General features: G+C 33.5%; 1 protein-coding gene across 3 annotated transcripts in view; it reads right to left on the bottom strand.

Annotated features, from left to right (window-relative positions):
• The window catches only part of TRAPPC10 (trafficking protein particle complex subunit 10), a 96,176-nt gene that overhangs the window by 6,380 nt on the left and 70,935 nt on the right, over positions 1 to 18,861 (bottom strand). The window contains exons 16-22 of one of the 3 annotated variants that reach the window (XM_051984876.1): positions 16,686 to 16,844; positions 15,494 to 15,720; positions 13,475 to 13,575; positions 10,787 to 10,913; positions 9,556 to 9,630; positions 9,231 to 9,398; positions 6,421 to 6,598 (exon numbers count right to left, since the gene is read on the bottom strand). In XM_051984876.1, the coding sequence (XP_051840836.1) occupies positions 6,421 to 6,598; positions 9,231 to 9,398; positions 9,556 to 9,630; positions 10,787 to 10,913; positions 13,475 to 13,575; positions 15,494 to 15,720; positions 16,686 to 16,844 (1,035 nt within the window). Of the gene's footprint in view, positions 1 to 6,420; positions 6,599 to 9,230; positions 9,399 to 9,555; positions 9,650 to 10,786; positions 10,914 to 13,474; positions 13,576 to 15,493; positions 15,721 to 16,685; positions 16,845 to 18,861 lie in introns of those variants that run through there. The other 2 variants (XM_051984877.1, XM_051984878.1) reach the window with 2 other exon arrangements.

Here is an 18,861-nt window from a genome sequence, read left to right as displayed (position 1 = left end):
TCCCTCATCAATATATTGAATGGTCCTGTATTACCCCATACAAATTCTTCATGAGGGCTCTGCTATTTCTGACCTGGAAGTTTTCCCAGTAGTCTCATGTTTTCTTGCTCCTATTCAAGTTTCCTTGATCTGAATAATATATGGACTGACTACCTTGGACTTTCTGACATAGGCTTTCCTTTGTTGTGCTTCATCCTTTGCTTCTCTGGCTGTGTCCAGAGGAAAAAAAATGTCCACAGATTCTGGATGCATTTGGGGGCAGTCCTAGGCTAATGAAGTAGCTTATATCTCTTTTTAGATTTGTCCCTGTTTAATCTAAGGCTCTTACTATTTCATTGTTGGAGTCTTACATTACTCAGCACACACCAATATAAGCTAGAAAGCCATCCATTTTGTAGTAGTTTTGAATGGATTTCCTAGTCTACAATTTTGTTAAAGCTATTAATAATTGCAGTTTCTCTGAAGATTCCCTAGAATCTTCTAAGTACACCACCACATCAGCGACAAATAGGGATGGTTTTGTTTCCTCTATGTGTTTCTTTAGACTCGTGTGTTCTTGAGGGCAGCTTTGTGTGATTCCTGTTTATTGGGAAAGTTTCTATTATTTTCTCTAAAGCTTTGTTGTGCCAAAGTTCCCTTTTGATGTCCTGTTGGAATCTTTACAAACTTAGTTCTCTATATCATTAATTTTTTAATCTTTAATAAAGACACACTGGCTCCAGCAGACAGGTTTTATAACCCACCAGAAGAGCAGTGTCCAGTGCGAGCAGCTCCACTATCTTTAGATAATCGCCAGGTGATGTGGAGAGAGACCCAGAAAGTGGTGAATGGAAGGGACCAGATAGGCTAACTGCTTGGGGAAGAGGGTTTGCTTGTATCTCTACGGTGGAGAAGGAATCAGATGGATGCCAATGAGACGCATTTGCCTTGTCCATCAGAGAGAAACAGAAAGAGAGAAAAACCTCAAAACAAAGGAGAAGATTTAAGAAACATCTGACACAGAAAGAGCATGGCTGACAATGAGACTGTTAAAAGAACTTTTAAAATCTTCAGGAATCATTGGATTTCCTAACACAAGATGAGACTGTTTTAGTTCTTGAAAAACCAGCAAGAATCATTGGATTCCTTGAGATGAAAAATTGTTGATGAGACTACTGCAGTACTTCAGCGCTTACAGGAATATTCCTGGCACATGAACTAATGGACAACAGATTCCTTTTGGATTATTTCTAGAACTTATGGACATGTGTAAATTTTCATGTTGATTCATGTTATTTGTTACATTACTACTAGCCTGTGTTATACTGCTATGTGCTTATGTAAATTATGTGTAATGCCTCCCATATTAATGGATTTATGTATACCTGTTTCAAGTGAGCCCCTTCAGAAACCTGCTAATCTGATTTGACTTCCTATTTCCTTTGGTGTTTTCATCTCCCTTCCTGAGATGTCAAGAAGGGCGTGACCACCTTCTTTTATGGTGTTTTCATAGCTTTTTTGGGCAGTCAGGGAAGGTGTGATCACCTTCTTATTGGCGTTCACACCTCCTTGAGAAGTCAGGGAGGTCATGACCACTCTATGTTCTAAAACAAAAGAAAGCGGGAGATGTTGGAATCTTTACAAACTGTTAAGTCATTAGAGTTGATAGCGACAATAATTATCTAATTTAGCATGGTTCAGTATCATTGATCTGATCTTATAAGGAGATGTTTTGGGCCAGAACTGTGAAACAAGGTATTAAGTAGAACTAATTGATACAATTCTTGTGTTCACACCTTTAGAGAGCTCATATAAGCAAGAAGTATTTAAGTACTCATTGGGGTTCACAAGTATGGGAGATTCACAAAGTAAACTTTGTAACTTTGTGAATTCACACCTCTCTTGAAACTCTTAGGGCCAGAGAGCACTCTGGGAGAAAATCCATAATCCCACTCTCTCGGAGAAAAGAGCATAAAGAGAGTTCAGTGACCCAGTCAAGGGAGTTCAGCTGAATTAGATTGGAGAGGAGCATGCTGGGACAGACACAGAGCACTCTGGGAGATTGAGAGCCAGAATCCCTCTCTCAGAGGCAAGAGAGATTCATTCCATTTTCCACTTGGCTGGCTGGAGGCTGAAGAAAGACGAAGCAGAAGCAAAGGACAAAGCTGCAAGAGCTCTTAGATCCAAGCAGAGAGATAGGCCTCAACTAATCCGGCTATTTTGAAAGAAGAAAATAACTGTTTGCATTTTTACCAGCTGGCTGCATTTAGGTGATTATTACTTTTAACTGAAACTAAGGCTGCCTCCAGAAAACCTCTCTTGAGAAACCTGCTCCCAGAGAAAACCATTATTATTTTAAAAAAGAAAAACACCACAATGTCCTGACCTAGTTTCCCTAATTGTCCTATTTAGTTATTCTGCCTCAGGTTTGATGAGATAAAAGGTCTACCTCAGCTGCTCTGCCCCAAAACCCCAAGCTATAATCATTTCCTCTTAAATGGTTGATGAGATAAAGGATAAAAATCTTTAGGTTATACACATTCCTTCTTAATGTTTGACAGCATAAAGGTTTATCCATTTTAGATGTCATTAGAATATCAGTAACTTCCCTCCATTGTGTCCTCCTAGGGGCCTACCCCCATTAAGTTATCCCTATCCAGGTACCTCCCCCATTATGTCATTGTTCTTGTTATCCTATAAAAAAGCTTGCCCTCTGATACTTAAGGCTGGACTCTGAGATAATAGTCTTGTCCAGCCCTGGGACTAAATATGGATCCATTGGTTCCAGTATCTCTCTCCATTTAATAACCTCACCTCATCATTATACTCCCATAAGAGTAAGTTATGCCTTACTCTTAGAAATATCGATTCAACTGGGAAAGCACCTTTACAGTCAAAGGTCCTGATAAAGGCTTCATTTCCAAAATATATAGAGAACTGACTCTAATTTATAAGAAATCAAAGCCATTCTCCAATCGATAAATGGTCAAAGGATATGAACAGACAATTCTCAGATGAAGAAATTGAAACTATTTCTAGCCAAATGAAAAGATGCTCCAAGTCATTATTAATCAGAGAAATGCACATTAAGACAACTCTGAGATACCACTACACACCTCTCAGATTGGCTAGAATGACAGGGAAAGGTAATGCGGAATGTTGGAGGGGATGTGGGAAAACAGGGACACTGATACATTGTTGGTGGAATTGTGAATACATCCAGCCATTCTGGAGAGCAATTTGGAACTATGCTCAAAAAGTTATCAAACTGTGCATACCCTTTGACCCAGCAGTGTTACTACTGGGCTTACATCCCAAAGAGATTTTAAAGAAGGGAAAAGGACTTGTATGTGCAAGAATGTTTGTGGCAGGTCTCTTTGTGGTGGCCAGAAACTGGGACCTAAGTGGATGCCCATCAATTGGAGAATGGCTGAATAAATTGTGGAATATTATGGAACATTATTGTTCAGTACGAAATGACCAGCAGGATGATTTCAGAAAGGCCTGGAGAGACTTACATGAACTGATGCTGAGTGCAATGAACAGGATCAGGAGATCATTGTATACTTCAACAACAATACTATATGATGATCAATTCTGATAGACTTGGCCCTCTTCAACAATGAGATGAACCAAATCAGTTCTAATAGAGCAGTAATGAACTGAACCAGCTACACCTAGGGAAAGAACTCTAAGAGATGACTATGAACCATTACATAGACTTCCCAATCCCTCTATTTTTGTCTGCCTACATTTTTGATTTCCTTCACAGACTAATTGTACACTACTTCAAAATCTGACTCTTTTTATACAGCAAATTAACTGTTTGGGCATGTATACATATATTGTATTTAACTTATACTTTAACATATTTAACATGTATTGGTCAATCTGCCATCTGAGGGAAGGGGTGAGGGGAAGAAGAGAAAAAGTTGGAACAAAAGGATTTGCAACTGCCAGTGCTAAAAATTACCTCTGCATATATCTTGTAAATAAAAAGCTATAATAATAAAAAAAGAAAAAAGCACAGGATTATTGTAACTGCCTGAATAAACTTTGAGTTCTATTAGGAAAAAAAAAAAAGAAATATCAATTCAAGAAGGAAGTTAAGAGAGAGAAAAATAGTATCTCAAAAATAGAAGTTAAACTTCTTAAATTGTGTTTTTCAATTTTACCTTTTAACTTCTCCATAATCAATCTCTTTCCTGTTGGCAGTATCAATTCTCACAGACATGTTCTGGATCTGGCTCCACCCAGAAATGGAGAACAGAGCATTTTTCTTCTTCTGAGACAGATGTTCAAAAGAGGCACAATACTCTCTAAGAATAAATCTCTCAGTATCCTAAATTCTGTCATACTAAATAAAACATTAACATATACTTGAGCCATCATTAAGTCTTCATTTTGGCATATATCTCTTTCTCTATGGAGAACTATTTAGCAGAAGGGAAACATTAACAGCAGTTTAAAATCATTTTATTTCCAAAAACAAACTTTTTACTACTTTCTTCAAGGTCTGAATAACCAATATTTCCCCAAATATCAGTCATTTAGTTTGAAGTTTAAAATTTTTAAGCCAAAATCATAACTAAGGACTTTGAACCAAGATCAAAATAGAAGATAAAACTGTGATATTCTTCCAAACAGGATTCTCTTTCATAAGTTTTTCACAATTTAAAATCAAACTTGATCAAATTTCATGAGGACTCCAGATGGGAAAAAACTGGTTTGCCATGTGCTCCTTCTATTTTAGCATTGTCATTCAGAAAAAACAATTTATTATTTTTTTTTGGTGACAAGTCTGTCACAGCTGCTTCTGTATCATCTCTCTCAATGTAGACATGATGCATTCCTCTAACCTTGTTTTTTTTTGTTTTTGTTTTTTTTTGCAGAAAATGTTCAGCTATACTTTTTTCAATTAGATGCAGTAATTACAACTTGTTATTTGTGAGTTCTATGAACACAGTAGAGAAGATGAACCACTTCACTTTTAGATTTGGTCATCTTTGAATCATATACTGCAATTGTTATGCAAGTTAGTCTACCTAGATGCTATAAATTGTCAGAAAAATCCCCAGACAAAAAAAATTCTCACTGTTGGAGTGAAAACCTATAATGCCTTCAGAGTTAAATGCCTCAGTTAAGACCCCAACTTCAGAATTCAGTAGATTTCCAACTTCAACCTCCTCCTCTAGTCAGACTCTTGTCTTTACAATTTAATTTAGTATAAGATTTTCTTATAGTTCCTTCTCTTGCGACTACAGCTAGAGCTGAAAGCCTTTCTACACCTTCTGAACATGTGCTATCTTGAAAGATTATAGAAAGGAGCCTCTATTAGCCTCTCCTCATTTAGCTTTTAGATGAAAGGCACATTGTCAAGTGATAATCGGGAAAAATCTGCATTTTGATAGGACCCATCAGAACTCGTGCTACACTGGTCAAGCTTTTGAGAACTCAGAGAAAATTGCTTACAGATCACTTACTAATATGGAAATTTTAAAAAGTTAATTAAGACTAGCATTTACTAAGACAAAGAAGGGTTGTAATCTGAATTATTGGATAGAATATGCACACAAGTGAAATGACAGATCCTTGAAGAAGCCAGGGGAGAGAAAAGGAAAATAAACTTTTGTCCACAAGAAAAAAATGGAGCAAGTAAATAGAAGGAAATCACTTAAAAAATGATACAGAACCCTATTAATTTATTTAATAGATACAGGATCTTTTATTATGACCATTATTCTATACAAGATACTGTGAGAACTATAAAGAAGTAGGACAGAAAATTCCTAAGTAGCTTACTTACAATCTAGTTAAATTCAAAAGTGAAAAGTTTTAGAAGTACACAATGATGTCCCAAGAGAGAGCAGTAAATTGCCAAATCAGCATAATAGGCAAATTAAGAGTGCAGAGAAGAGAAAAATCACTCTGAGTGGCATGGGCCATGGAAGGTTTAATGGAAGAGATGGAAGTTAAATATTGAAGAATGGGCAAGACTAAAATAATCAGGAAAGCCAGAAATATGACCTGGCTTTTAAGGTGAAGAGAAGTTCTGTTTTAGATATAAAGAATTTGAGATAGTGAAAACATCCAGTGGGTAAACTGGGAATGCAGACTAGGAGAGGGCATGACTGAAAATAAAGAGATATGTCATTTACAAAAAGGGGAAAAAAATGAATGGATCCAAAATCTGCAAGTGAATTTTAGTAACTTGTCTATTTAAGACTTCATTATATGATGAAATACAACTGTGAATTCCAATTTAAAAGGGGAAGCAAATCATTTTGCTATCAAAACATCATGTTAGGAAGACATAAGTTTTATAAAATGTAAGAGCAAAACTACCTCATATAATCCTTTTTTTTAACCTTATATAATCCTAATATGAACCAGGCCATTTGATTATTCACAATATTACAATGAGAAAGTCTATAGACTCACCTTCATACATAAGTTTTGTCGTACAATATTCATCAGATTCCGTTAATGCCTCATCCTTATCCACCTCCAAGAGGTCAGAAAGTCGTGTGATAGACACTTCCAAAGAACAAAGTGAACCTGTTTTACAATACTCTGTTCCTAAAGGAGGGAATATCTCAGCTTTCACATTATATAATGTCTGAGTGAGGGAGAAAGATAGAGGAAAATTAATTAGCTATTGTTAAAAAATAACATACTTAAGACACATCTAATGAGTTATGCACTAACAATGAAACCTGCAAATTGTTTTCTAAAAAAGAGCATTGATGAGGTTAAAAAGTGATAAGTGAATATTTTGGAGCTAGTTTGTTTTACGTGTCTTTTCTTACAGATGACTTTATGACATTGTTACCACTGAAGAACCAATTCTAAATTAGCTTCTCACATATGATTACTATATTAGCATTCTTCAAAATACAAAACTATCCCTGATAACTAGAGAATCAAAATTTGTTTAAGGTGGTAAGAGGTTCATACTCTGACATTCACTTTGGGGGTAGGTATGCTCAAAAGAAAAAAAAAAAGGACAAGCCCTTTAAAGAAAGACAATCAAGGCTGACAGAAACCTCATCAGTTTAAAAAAATTCTCTAAGGACTTATAAGGATAACTGAAATCTAAGATTTTAGGAATGTATACACAATTTTTATAGGTAATTCCAAGTTTAGGAAGGGGGAAGAAAGAATAACTTGGTTACCAAGGTGATTTTCTTCTTATACAAAAAGCACTTTTCACATGGATTTATGCTTTTTTTGCTTACAAATGGAAAGAAAAATTTACATGAAAAATAGGATGTAAGAAAACTAACTAAAATCAAGAATATTCAGAGATAAGAATGGCAAAGAAGTAATTAATATGTTCTCTTAGATAACTTATTGGGAAATTATCTGTAAGCTATTTTATTTTATGCGTTCTAATTAAAGAGTAAGAAAAAGAAGGTTGGATGCTGTGAAGCTCTCAAAATATTACTGAAGATAAAACTAAAGTAAGTACAGCATAGGAGGATCTGATCCTGAAATTAACAAATTAAGAGAATACGCCTAAATTGCCATTCTCTTGTTAAATTGATTTTTACTATTTAATAATTACTAGCTTTTGGGATTAAACTACTTGTACTAGCTGTTAAGACAAAAGTTATACTTAAAATTCACATATCTTACCTACTACAGCAACTCAAGAATATTTTTACTGTTTCTGAAGCATTTTTCTGCTTAAAGAATGACTACCAATAGTTTAAGTTCACTCATTAGCTAATATTAAATAGGTTTTTTAGAAGGGAAACAAGAAAAAGAAACTTGGGGGAGAAGAGGAAAATCTGGTAATAATAACTTTTATATACCTAACTTCTCACATCAAAAAAATATATTGCAATTGGAAGACAAGGAAGAAAAAAAAAGCTACCATGGACTCTGTCTCTATGTGTGAATCATTTAGAAAAGTTGGCTATTAGTAGCTTAGATCTATATTAGGAATAAACAAATGAATGCATATTGAGTTCAATTATGTCTATTTGGGCCACTGCTGTCTTATCTTAGAACATTTTATAAATCCTATATGAATATGACATGTTTTTATTACTTGATCCTTAGATTACTTTCTTTTAGCAAGATAAGAAAAGCATTTAGAGTACTTAAATTTTATAGGAATTAATTTTTCTTTCTGTTTGTTTTTTTGCTTTTCTGTTTCTGGAAATATAATCAACTTTAGATCTACAAATATAGATATATGTGTGTTCACACACACACATACTGCACAGATATAGATGTTTTTATACATACACATATATGCATCCTGGTGTCATACTTAGTCAACCAATTAAATTTCTTTTAGGGAGAAAAGCCACCATGAATAATCTTAATGTTATTTGGCTACCAAGTTTAGCCCTAAATCATTTATGAGTAATTGACTTTTTAAAATAACATCTGATTTTTTTTGCTGAGGCAATTGGAGCTAAATGAGTTGGCCAGCGTCACACAGCTAGGAAGTGTTAAATATCTGAGACTACATTTGAACTCAGGTCCTCCTGAATTCAGGGCTGGTGCTTTACCCACTGTGCCACCTAGCTACCCCTTGAAAATATTTTAAATAGAGATTTTTGAATGTCAAAAAAAAAAAAAAGTCTTCATGATTTTAACAGCATTTTCTGATCTCTGAGAATTACATATTTTAAGTTAAAAAAAAAAGAATATGCAATATTCAATCCCCTGTAGAGATGTGAGGTTTATTAGTGTAGAACATGATGTCTTATTTTTGTCAATGTATTCATTGATTATTCTGACTTTTTCCTTTTCTTCCTACTTTTCTTTTAAAAAATTCTTTGATACATGGATCTCTGAGAGGAGAGACAGAGGAAAACTTAAGTGATGTAAAAACAAATATCCATAAATTTTTATTTGAAAAAGAAAAAAATTATTTAAGTTCTTTAAAGAAATAGTAATGGCTGATTTTAAATACAGTTTAATAGACTGACAAGTTTAAACAAGAGCTAACCAAAGTTAACTATTTGTATTATCACTAGATAGTTTTTAGATGTATAGCAAAAGTGTCTGGAAATTCAAATCTAAAGAGAGTCCATGATAATATCTCTTGTTGTATAGTACTTTCTGAATAAAGCCTGAATATAGACAACATATAAAATGTTAAAAAATTTTGCTCTTTTTAAATGGTCTTTTAAAAAAGTGATTCCCTTTCATATATTTTTATTTCATCATTCATATCCCTTTCCAAACTCTGTTTTAAAGCACAGTAAAGAATATATCAATATAATACTTACAAAAAAATTTTCTACTTGGAACTCATAACTAAACGGCTTTAAGGAAATAGACCGGTCTTCTGAAGCTGGATAAAAATCAAGTGAAAAGTGACAATGCAGAGAAGGTGGAAGTTCCTTTGTCCACAGTAGCTCCCATACAAAAAACACTGACTGCTTGCTGTAAATGTGCTGGAAAAAAAAAAAAAAGATATTTTTCCCCCCCTTATGAACAGTTCCAGAAGCATTATATCAAAATAGCCATTCCAGTTTAAATTAAAGATTTGTTTCATGCATAGGCAATACTATGTATTTTTTTTTTAAACAAAAGCCCTCTTTTATGATATACCTGTATGTATATGCTGTTCTTTGGTTCTGCATCACCCACCACTTCCCTTGGATCCTCCTGCCTGGCTTTGTTCCCCTGCAGAATATTGCACAAACTGGTAAAAAAGGGTTTAATTTTTTATGATTCCGTAAGCTACACAGCATAAGGGATCACAAAAAAAAAAAAAAAAGTAATAATAATAAATAAAATAACGATAATTTATCAATGTGTGGCATCTCACCATATACTTCCACAATAGGATAAAAATAATAATTCTTAACAAAGTTAAAGTCCACAAAGTATACACTTACATTCATGCCAATTATTTGATATGCAACATCAAGTTAAAAAAAAATAAGAAGAACTTAATTTATGGACTATGCAATGATTTTGTATAAAGCTACAATTAAAGGCAAGAAGGTAAAACTACAAAGTCTAATGTTCAGAATTAACTTAGGGAGGTTTCCAAACTGCTAAAAATATATATTTATTAAAAAATGCCACAAAGAGCTTTTTAACTTCCCCAAACAAATAACAACTCTACTCTAAATAAACACAGAAAAATGATCAGCAGAAGCAAGGTTAAATGCAGCCAGGCAGTGTGGACAAACACAAGTTTCTCTGACAAAACTATTCTAATATATGCACTTTTACTTTTCATATAACCAGCTATTCTAACTGTAGGCATTTCAAACTACAACATCTAATGAGAGTACCCGTGTACATAGCACTCATGTACAACTATAAACTGATATTAGGAAATCTAGGTAATGATTTTCATCCTCTCCTATATCCACAATACAGAAAAGGGGAGAAAAAAAAAAAAAAAGGAACACAACCATGTAGATTCACAACCATAAAATTCAGGAAACCAAAGTAGATTTGATTATTTAATTACTCACTAATATTTTCCCCCTCTCCTTTTGTGTTATTTCAAAGTGAATAAACATTCATGGAATGTCTCTCATGGAGCTAGTACTTTGCTAATGTACCACAGAAGGAAAAAACTGGTGGCTCATGCTGATGTGGTTAGTATTTTACAACTACAAAGCAGTTTCCTTAAAATAGTTTTATAAGGTAGATGGGCAGGTAGTAGAAATAGTAACTTTACTAGTTTAGAGGTGAGGAAATAGAGAGGTTAAATGAATTATCCAAAATTGTACAATAATGCAAATTCAGACCCTACACTTTAATGCTTTAGTCTCACATTGGTTATCTGAGAAACAAATGCAAAATTTGAGAAAATTTTTACCTTCTGGCACTTAGTGTTTAATGGAACTAGTTGCAGGTCTGGACTATTACCAGTATCTATAAGGTTACTATCTGATAGCTGAAAGCCAAGTTCTGACAAATTCTGTACACAAACTTGAATATATTTCCTGAAATAGAAAAGAAAAAATAAATAAACAGGAAAATAACAATTCCCACAAAGCTGATTAACTTTAAAGTTTAATAACTTGATTTCTGTCCTGTTAAAAGGAACTAATATAAGGACCAAATAATAATAATATTATCACATATATAAAATTTACATAAGATTCAAATAAAATTTACAAAATGCTCCGAGGTAAGATAGCAATGATCAAAAAAAAGATGTATGTTAGTTATATAGGCATTTATTTTGATTCCTAATGTAGAACTATGTCAATAAGACCCAATTTTTCTACATAAGCTACTTTGTTGTTTTGTAAAACCGAACATAAAATACTCTCCCCCTCTCCTTGTTTTTTCCACCATACCAACTTGGGATTTATACTATCATATCCAAATTTCACAAGTCAGGCTTAATAAGTATTCCAATGAAATATGCTGGAAAGAAGTTAGAAGTGGATTCTCTTCAAATTTTAAGGATTCATATCAAGGAACTGAAATTTCAATTTAATTTTCAAAATGAACACTACATTTATTAGGTACCTACTGTGTACAGAGCACATTTTTAGGTACTAAGCAGAAACTAGATTTATTTAAAATCTAGGCCTGAGCTCAAAGAGCTAATAGTATATTGTGGGGCTAATATACATAGATAGCTATAACTCACAATATTTATAAGAAAATTATAAGACAAAGTGCTAATATGAGGTCTGTGTGAGAAGGTAATTTTCAATTTGCACATTAGGTAAGGCTTCTGGAGGTGGTTGCTTTTGATTTGGACTCTTGAGGAAGAATAAGAATTCAAAAGATAAAGATAGGGAGAGGGCATTACAGGCAAAGAGAATGAACTGAATAAAAGGAGAAGACAAGGGAGTGGCCCATTAAAATGGGTTGGGTTAAAATAGGTTGGGATGGAAGATAAGAGTAGAAGGAAGTAGTAGAAGGAAGAATAGGAAAAAGGTAGAATGATGGCACATATAATAAACACGAACTATGAAAGGTAAGGTAAAAACAAAATATCAAATTTCTTTTAAAATAATTAGTATCATAGTCTATTTTATAGAATTAACAACTGCTCCCTGGGTCTTTGAAGATATTTTTTAAAAATTTCTATTTTCATGAGAATTAACTTTGATATAACAGAAGGAATGGAGTTGCACTTGGAGAGTTGGAGACCCTGGATCTGAATGGTGGCTTTCCCCCTAATTGTGTGAAATCTCAGACAAATCATTCCATCTTTCTGGCCTTCAGTTTGCTCCATGAGGTTTAAGGGCCCTTGAAGCTCTAATTCAAATGAGCACAAGGATCTAACATGGAGCAAAAAATGTTCCTCTAATTCAGGGTCTCACAAGTAACTAAGTTTTTGAGGTATATTTTCTTTCATGTAAAAATCTAAGTAAACAAGAGGGTCTCTAAAGAAGTGAACAGGTATTATTTATCTTTGTATTACAAAGCGCAAGAAACGCAAGAAAAAATTGGTCAGCCTCATTGGACAGATTTTATATTTAGGAAAGCAATTTTTAGTCCTCTGATATAACAAGGTGAACTTGTTATTTGTGTGTTTATGATTAGCTGATAAGGCACGTTTCAACATCCTCAGTTAATTTACTTCATAAAATCTTTTAGGAAGAACACAGAAATGTGATTTTTTCCTTTACAATTAATTACTCTTACCTGGGTTTTTTGGAACTAGGAGCACCCATCATTACCACTTTTCGAAAAAGTGAAACAAACAAATAAATAAACAAACAAGCAAATAAATAAATAAAAGTGCAGAAGAATGTCAAATTAAGAAACATGATTTCTTGGAATTATAAATAGTGACATAATTTTGCCTGAGATACTAGAATATCATGTTCAGTTCTGAGCACTACATTTTAAGAGACATTTAAAATGAGTATTCCCGGAAGATAGTGGTCATAATGGGAAAGGCTAGAAAAGTAGAAAAAACTGAGAATCAGGGGACATATATTCACATCCTTGGTCTAATTATTTACTACCATGAGTGAGCTATTTCAACTTTGTGGGCCTCAGTTTCCTCATTTGCTTTAAAAAAAAGGAATGGGGAGGACTGAACCTGATGACTTCTAAGGTCCTTTTTACTTCTAAATCTTTGAGTCTATGACTCCCCCCCATACCCTTCCACCCTTGATTTAATGGTAGCTTTATTTTATTTTGGAATTTAGGGTTTGTTTGTTTGTTTGTTTTGCTCAAGAAACAAAATAAAATGAAGGGATTTTGTGAATGAAAAACATCTATACTAAAAACTTTCAAATTCCAGCAACTATTTCAATTAAAATATGAAGAAACCAAAATAACCTTCAAAACAAACAAAAATACTAAGAACTACTTTCTAAATACATAAGGAAACCTAATAACCTCTGGTTTCTTTCTCAACAGTTTCAAAGATGACTAAGTTTATAAAGTTATTCTTCATTATTTATTATCATTAAAAAAAAAGATATGGCCCCATTCCTCCCCTCCCTCTTTACTATAGTTATGATTAGAAAAATAGCGTCTCCACTTCAGACATTTTGGGAAAAGAAATAAATCATTAATATTTAATTACCGTTTTCCAGCTGACAGCAAAGAATGGGTGGCCTTAAAAGGTATATTGAATGTTAATGCAATAATAGTGGAGTAAATTGACCATGGACAATCAATAGACACCTAAAAGGGGGAAAAAATTACATTCATGGTACTCATGTGACTTTTAAAAACACCACCCCTATTCTCCAACCCCACTTAGTTTTCATGACTGCAAATATCACTCTTCTGCATGATAAATAAAATCAAGCAAACAAATCCACTAAAAAGGGAGCCCATAATCAAATTCATATACAAGTAAAATACACAGTGAAATTTGTCAACATTCATGAAGTGTCACCAAGGAGAATCTGTTGTAGTCATCAAGTAGCAGCAAAGTTTCTTATCATTAAACAAAAATATGGATTAGTGATTGTGGATATTTGGTTTCTTGTAAAGCACTTTTTTTTTGGTCACCATTGAAGAGACTAACTATAACTAGTGATTTAAGTGTGTGTGTGTGTGTGTGTGTGTGTGTGTGTGTGTGTGTGTGTGTAGCCAGTGAAAGGGACCTTACTGCTATTGCAAAGAGGTGCAAAGAGGTGCTGTAGTCACAGCAGGCTATTAGCAACCACTTTCTTATAAATATATAACACAAAAATAAATTAAAAAAAAAAACTGAGTTACTAGATGATCATTTTGTTAGACTGGGCCCAAATCACAACAAATTAGCCTCAAAATTAGTTTGCTTCCAACTATGGAGTTTACCTGACACCCAACAGCCACTCTGACTGAATCTACCAATAATTTTGGAATCCTAGGACAGACTATATATGTAAGCTCAAATCTTATTTTTCAAAGTGAACATGAAATCTAAGACATAAGAAAAAAGAAAAAGATCTCCTTTAGCTACATTTCCTTTAAGTAATTAAAACTAATTCAGGGAGAAAACTCTTCAGCTGACTACATTTGGTCTGAGATAATTATATGTCTATACAATGGAATATATAATAGTATATAAAATATTCATTAAAAAATCATAATCCTTGTCTTTTTCTTCTATTGCTTTGTTGCCTGCATTTCATTATTGATCTGACTCCAAAAAACCAGAAGATGCAAATAGCATATTTATGTTAATATGGCCAATCCTAGAACAAAATTCATACTCCAGAAATGGGCTTATTGAAAAAAAAAAGAATATGAACAAATTAAGAAGTTGTACTAACTTACAAGCTGAACTCATGGATGATATTTGGCATGTATTTAGATCTAGAAACTTTTAACTTGTAATACGTTAAGAAGACTATTAATAATTCACCTCATCCACAATTTCAGGGATTACACAGGACCTCATCTGTAGGGCTAAAAGAGATCTCAGAGGCCATTATCTAATCCAAACCCACGTTATTAATGAAGAAATTGAGGCCCAGGGAAGTTAAATGACTTGCCTAAGGTCACACAAATAGTGCCAGAGGCCAGATTTGAACCTAAGTTCTCTGACTCCTAAATCACTGATCAAACAAAAAGCTACTAAAACAAGTAGCAATGGCAAATTATGTCCTGATGTAGATGCTATCAACATCTTTTGAGTTTGCAGCAGACAAAACCAGAACATAGCTGGTTATACCTGTTTGTCATTTTAATATACCAAAACTCATGCAAATTACTTAAAAGTGATAATTCCAGTAAAGCATAAGTCCCAGAATCCTATGCAATTGTTAAATTTTTGTGCAGAACTGTTTCTATCCCTAAGTTTGTGCTCAATTTGTCTTTTCTCTCTCTCTCTCTTTTTTTTGCAAGTGAGCTCTCATGTACCCCTTTGATTAAAGGTTGGAGAGAGTAAAAGAAATTAAGTGTAAAAACTCATTTGAGGCTGATAGTATCAATAAATCCTCTATATCTTTGATTTTTATTGAAGTAGATTTTTGGACTTTGGGTACTGAAGCAATTTAACCACTTAATGAGAATGATAAGCAGAAGTTACTATCATTTTCATTTCTAATACTTTTGAGACTATAGCACGTTTATATATAAAAATATATTTAAAAAACCCACATCTTACTTTTTGGTCTAGAGTAACCATGCAGTTGCCAGCTTTCTGCTTCTCCTTAGTTTTCCTCTGAGGTTCTTTATTTCCTAGTTTGTCACTCTCTCCTGATGTTGGAGTAGAAGGTAAAGAAAGAACCTCTAATTCAAATTCAATCATGTGATATGCAGGAGCCATTGGCAAACTGACACTGGTGACTTTCTCCGAGGACTGAATCATGAGCGATGCTTCTGAAGATTTCTCTAAAAATGACACAGTGCAATTTCAAGTCATTTTTCTGCCTTCATTTCTTCTTTCTCATATTATCAGACAATGCAATAGGGATACAATTCATGTTCATGACAGCCTGTAGAAGAGGCTAAATCTATATTAAAGGATCTAGAGAAAATTACAAATGAGGCAGGAGGATATCAAAAGGCAAACGTCACTTAAAATAAAAAAAAAAAGGTGCATGGACAAGAAACTTAAAAGACCTAGGCTACAGTTTGAGTTTGGCAGTAATTAGTTGTGGAGTGTGGATACCATCACTTTTCATCATGCCATGACAGAGTCAAAACAAATCAAATGAGAATGTCTGAGGAAACTGTGAGGTCTATAGGTGCTACAAAACCACACAATGGCATTATTATTAGTTTTCCCAACTTTAATAAAGGTAGCACATAGCAAAGAATTTTCAAAATGTCCACTCAGCTCCTAGGCAGCATTGGCAGGGATTTTTAGCTATTTCAGTCTTTTCCAACGTAATTAAATCATACAGAATAATTAAATTATACTCTCCCCCCAAAACAGAGAATTAATGCCTTTCTTCCTTCCCCTATCAATTCCCTTTGAAATATACAGTAACCACAGATCTTTTCAGAATATTTACTTTGTAAGCATATGTCCATATATTGCTCTGATTATGAGGGATGATTTTGTAATTCTTTTTGTATGTATTTTTTTGGGGATTACCTAAGCAAAAAAAGATATTGTGCCCTTCTAGCATATGGAATGTATGGAGACTACAGAACATAAGATGATCTATCTTAACTCAGTATATAAACTGCAGTACAACACTATAATCCTCAATCATTTGAGGGAAATGAGGAGAAAACAATATTACATCTCTTAACCAACAACTAGAATATAGTTGTGCTATTTACTTTAAAGTGGAAATCCTGTATTTTCACTATCTTGCTGATTTATGTTATGGCAAGTGAATGCTTACCTCTGGTGTTAGAATAGATTATTGCTCTGTTTTCTGCATGGAATAGAATAAGCATGGCATCTGCATTGCTAAGCTGTAGACTGTCCCCATTTTTTATTGTATAATAGCCAGTAGTGACAGTAAACTTGACTTTTTGAGGAATGCCAGCCAAAAGGCTGTCTGGAAGGAAGGAAAAAAACAAAACAAAATCCAATTATTGTATTGGTTTGAATTTAATCTGTCCTTAAAGGTCATACCTTTAAAATGTGATTCCTATGAAAGAGTATATGTTGAATAACAACTAAATTATAAGGTATACTAGTTTTTATGCAAAACATGTCTGAAGGTTATATTTCTGAATTAAAACATAAATTATAAAATATAAATTTCATAACAAGCTATATATTTGTAAAATTCACCTAATTCTCTTCTCCCTATCTCTTCTAAATATCTCTGTGAAAGGAAGAGAGGAAGAAGGTTAGGCAGTCAATGAATATAAGCATCTGACAGCTGATACCATTTTTTACCATGGAAAAATCTTGAAGTAAAGAATCTTCTTGGAGACTGACTGAGAAAAGGAAATCATTGGTGTACATAAGCCAACAACTTCCATGAAACAGAAACTTTGGAGGAAAAGAAAAGAATGGAAATATGACGTGACTAAATGTTGTTTACATTTAGGATTTCCTTTCAAGTCAGACTTTAGAAGATTTGGAAAAAGACCAGAGAGCTACTATGAAAGAGCTTAGATTCTTTTCCTTTTTTTGACTATTTAATAATCAATTTATTTTTTATTTTATTTTACTTTTAATTTGTGGAATAAAACAAACATTTCCTGAACATAGCATAACAACAAAAAAAGATGATCGCCTATGAAACTGCAAATCTCTTGTGTATAACTTGCTATTCCTTTTACATATTTATTAGTTATTATATTTCTTTTTCCCCCCAATTCCCCTCCCCATGGTTACCATTGGACACAAATAATTATGTATACACACACAACTGTTCTATACATCTCTATCAGTTCTTTCTCTAAGATTAGAATAGTACTGGGGAGCTTCTACTTCAGAGAAATTGGAAGACATTCAGTGAAAAATGGAGCAAAAGGTATTTGAACAGGGTCAAAGGAAGGACTATTTACAAACAGTGAATTCCATTCATTAACAACTTGATATGATTTTTAGCATGGTTAGACATAAATTAGAGATCATTTCATCCAGTCCCTGTTTGATAGATGAAGAAAATGAAGCTCAGAGGAAGTGAAACAATATGTATCAAGACCATATAAACTACCTGTGATATATCTGATATTTGAACTACAACTCTTAATTTCTAAGTCCAACATTATGACACTGACTGATTTTCTTTAAAACCAGTGGTAAGAAGCCTACTGAGGGCTGCTGTTCCTATAACATAGCCCTTAGTCTACTTAAGCACAGAAAAGAAAGCGTTATCTAAAAAAAAAAAAACAATGAGCGATGTTCTTAAAAAGTTTCAATGAACTTCTATAGATTAAAAATAGAGGAAAAGGAGGAAGATGAGCTGGGAAAATTACATAGGAAAAAGATTTGATTTTTCTTTTTAAATGAGAGAAATTTACAAATGAGACAAGTTAAATAAATACAATATATTCTTCTCCACCAATGGGGAAGATGTTGACCAGTAGGAGACAAAACTAGTTTGCAGAAAGCCAGGTTAATTTAGATTATCTCAGGAGCACTTAGAAATGAGATTAAAAGGAGGAAAAAGAAACAAAGACAATCAGAGCAACTGGCATGCAAAAAGTTGGGTCACAGAAGACATCTGTGCTGCTGGTGTCAATCTGGAGGAGGTTGAGGGATAAATTCTCATTATACTTGACAAATTTAGACACCAAATAATTGGGGGAAAACAATCACAGATAGTTTTACTACTCTTTTTAAAAAGGACTAATAGGAAACTATTGATTAATTACCAATCCCCATTTATCCTAATATTTGAAAAAATGATCTACATCTATGTATTTGAGTATTTTTCATGAAGAAAAGTAGTGTGACACAGTTGAAAGAAAAGTGGTTCTAGTGACAGAAGATCTGGGTTCAAGTTCTACCTTTGTCACACATTGGCTATGATCATGGGCAGGTCATTTAACCTCTCAATTCCCTAGGCAACTCTATAAGAACTATAAGATAATACAACCTTCATTCACTGATAG

Source organism: Antechinus flavipes, chromosome 3 (assembly GCF_016432865.1).
Source record: "Antechinus flavipes isolate AdamAnt ecotype Samford, QLD, Australia chromosome 3, AdamAnt_v2, whole genome shotgun sequence".
Taxonomy (NCBI): Eukaryota; Metazoa; Chordata; class Mammalia; order Dasyuromorphia; family Dasyuridae; genus Antechinus; species Antechinus flavipes.
Note: the sequence above shows the minus strand (reverse complement) of the source record. Positions and strands in the feature narration are given on the sequence as shown.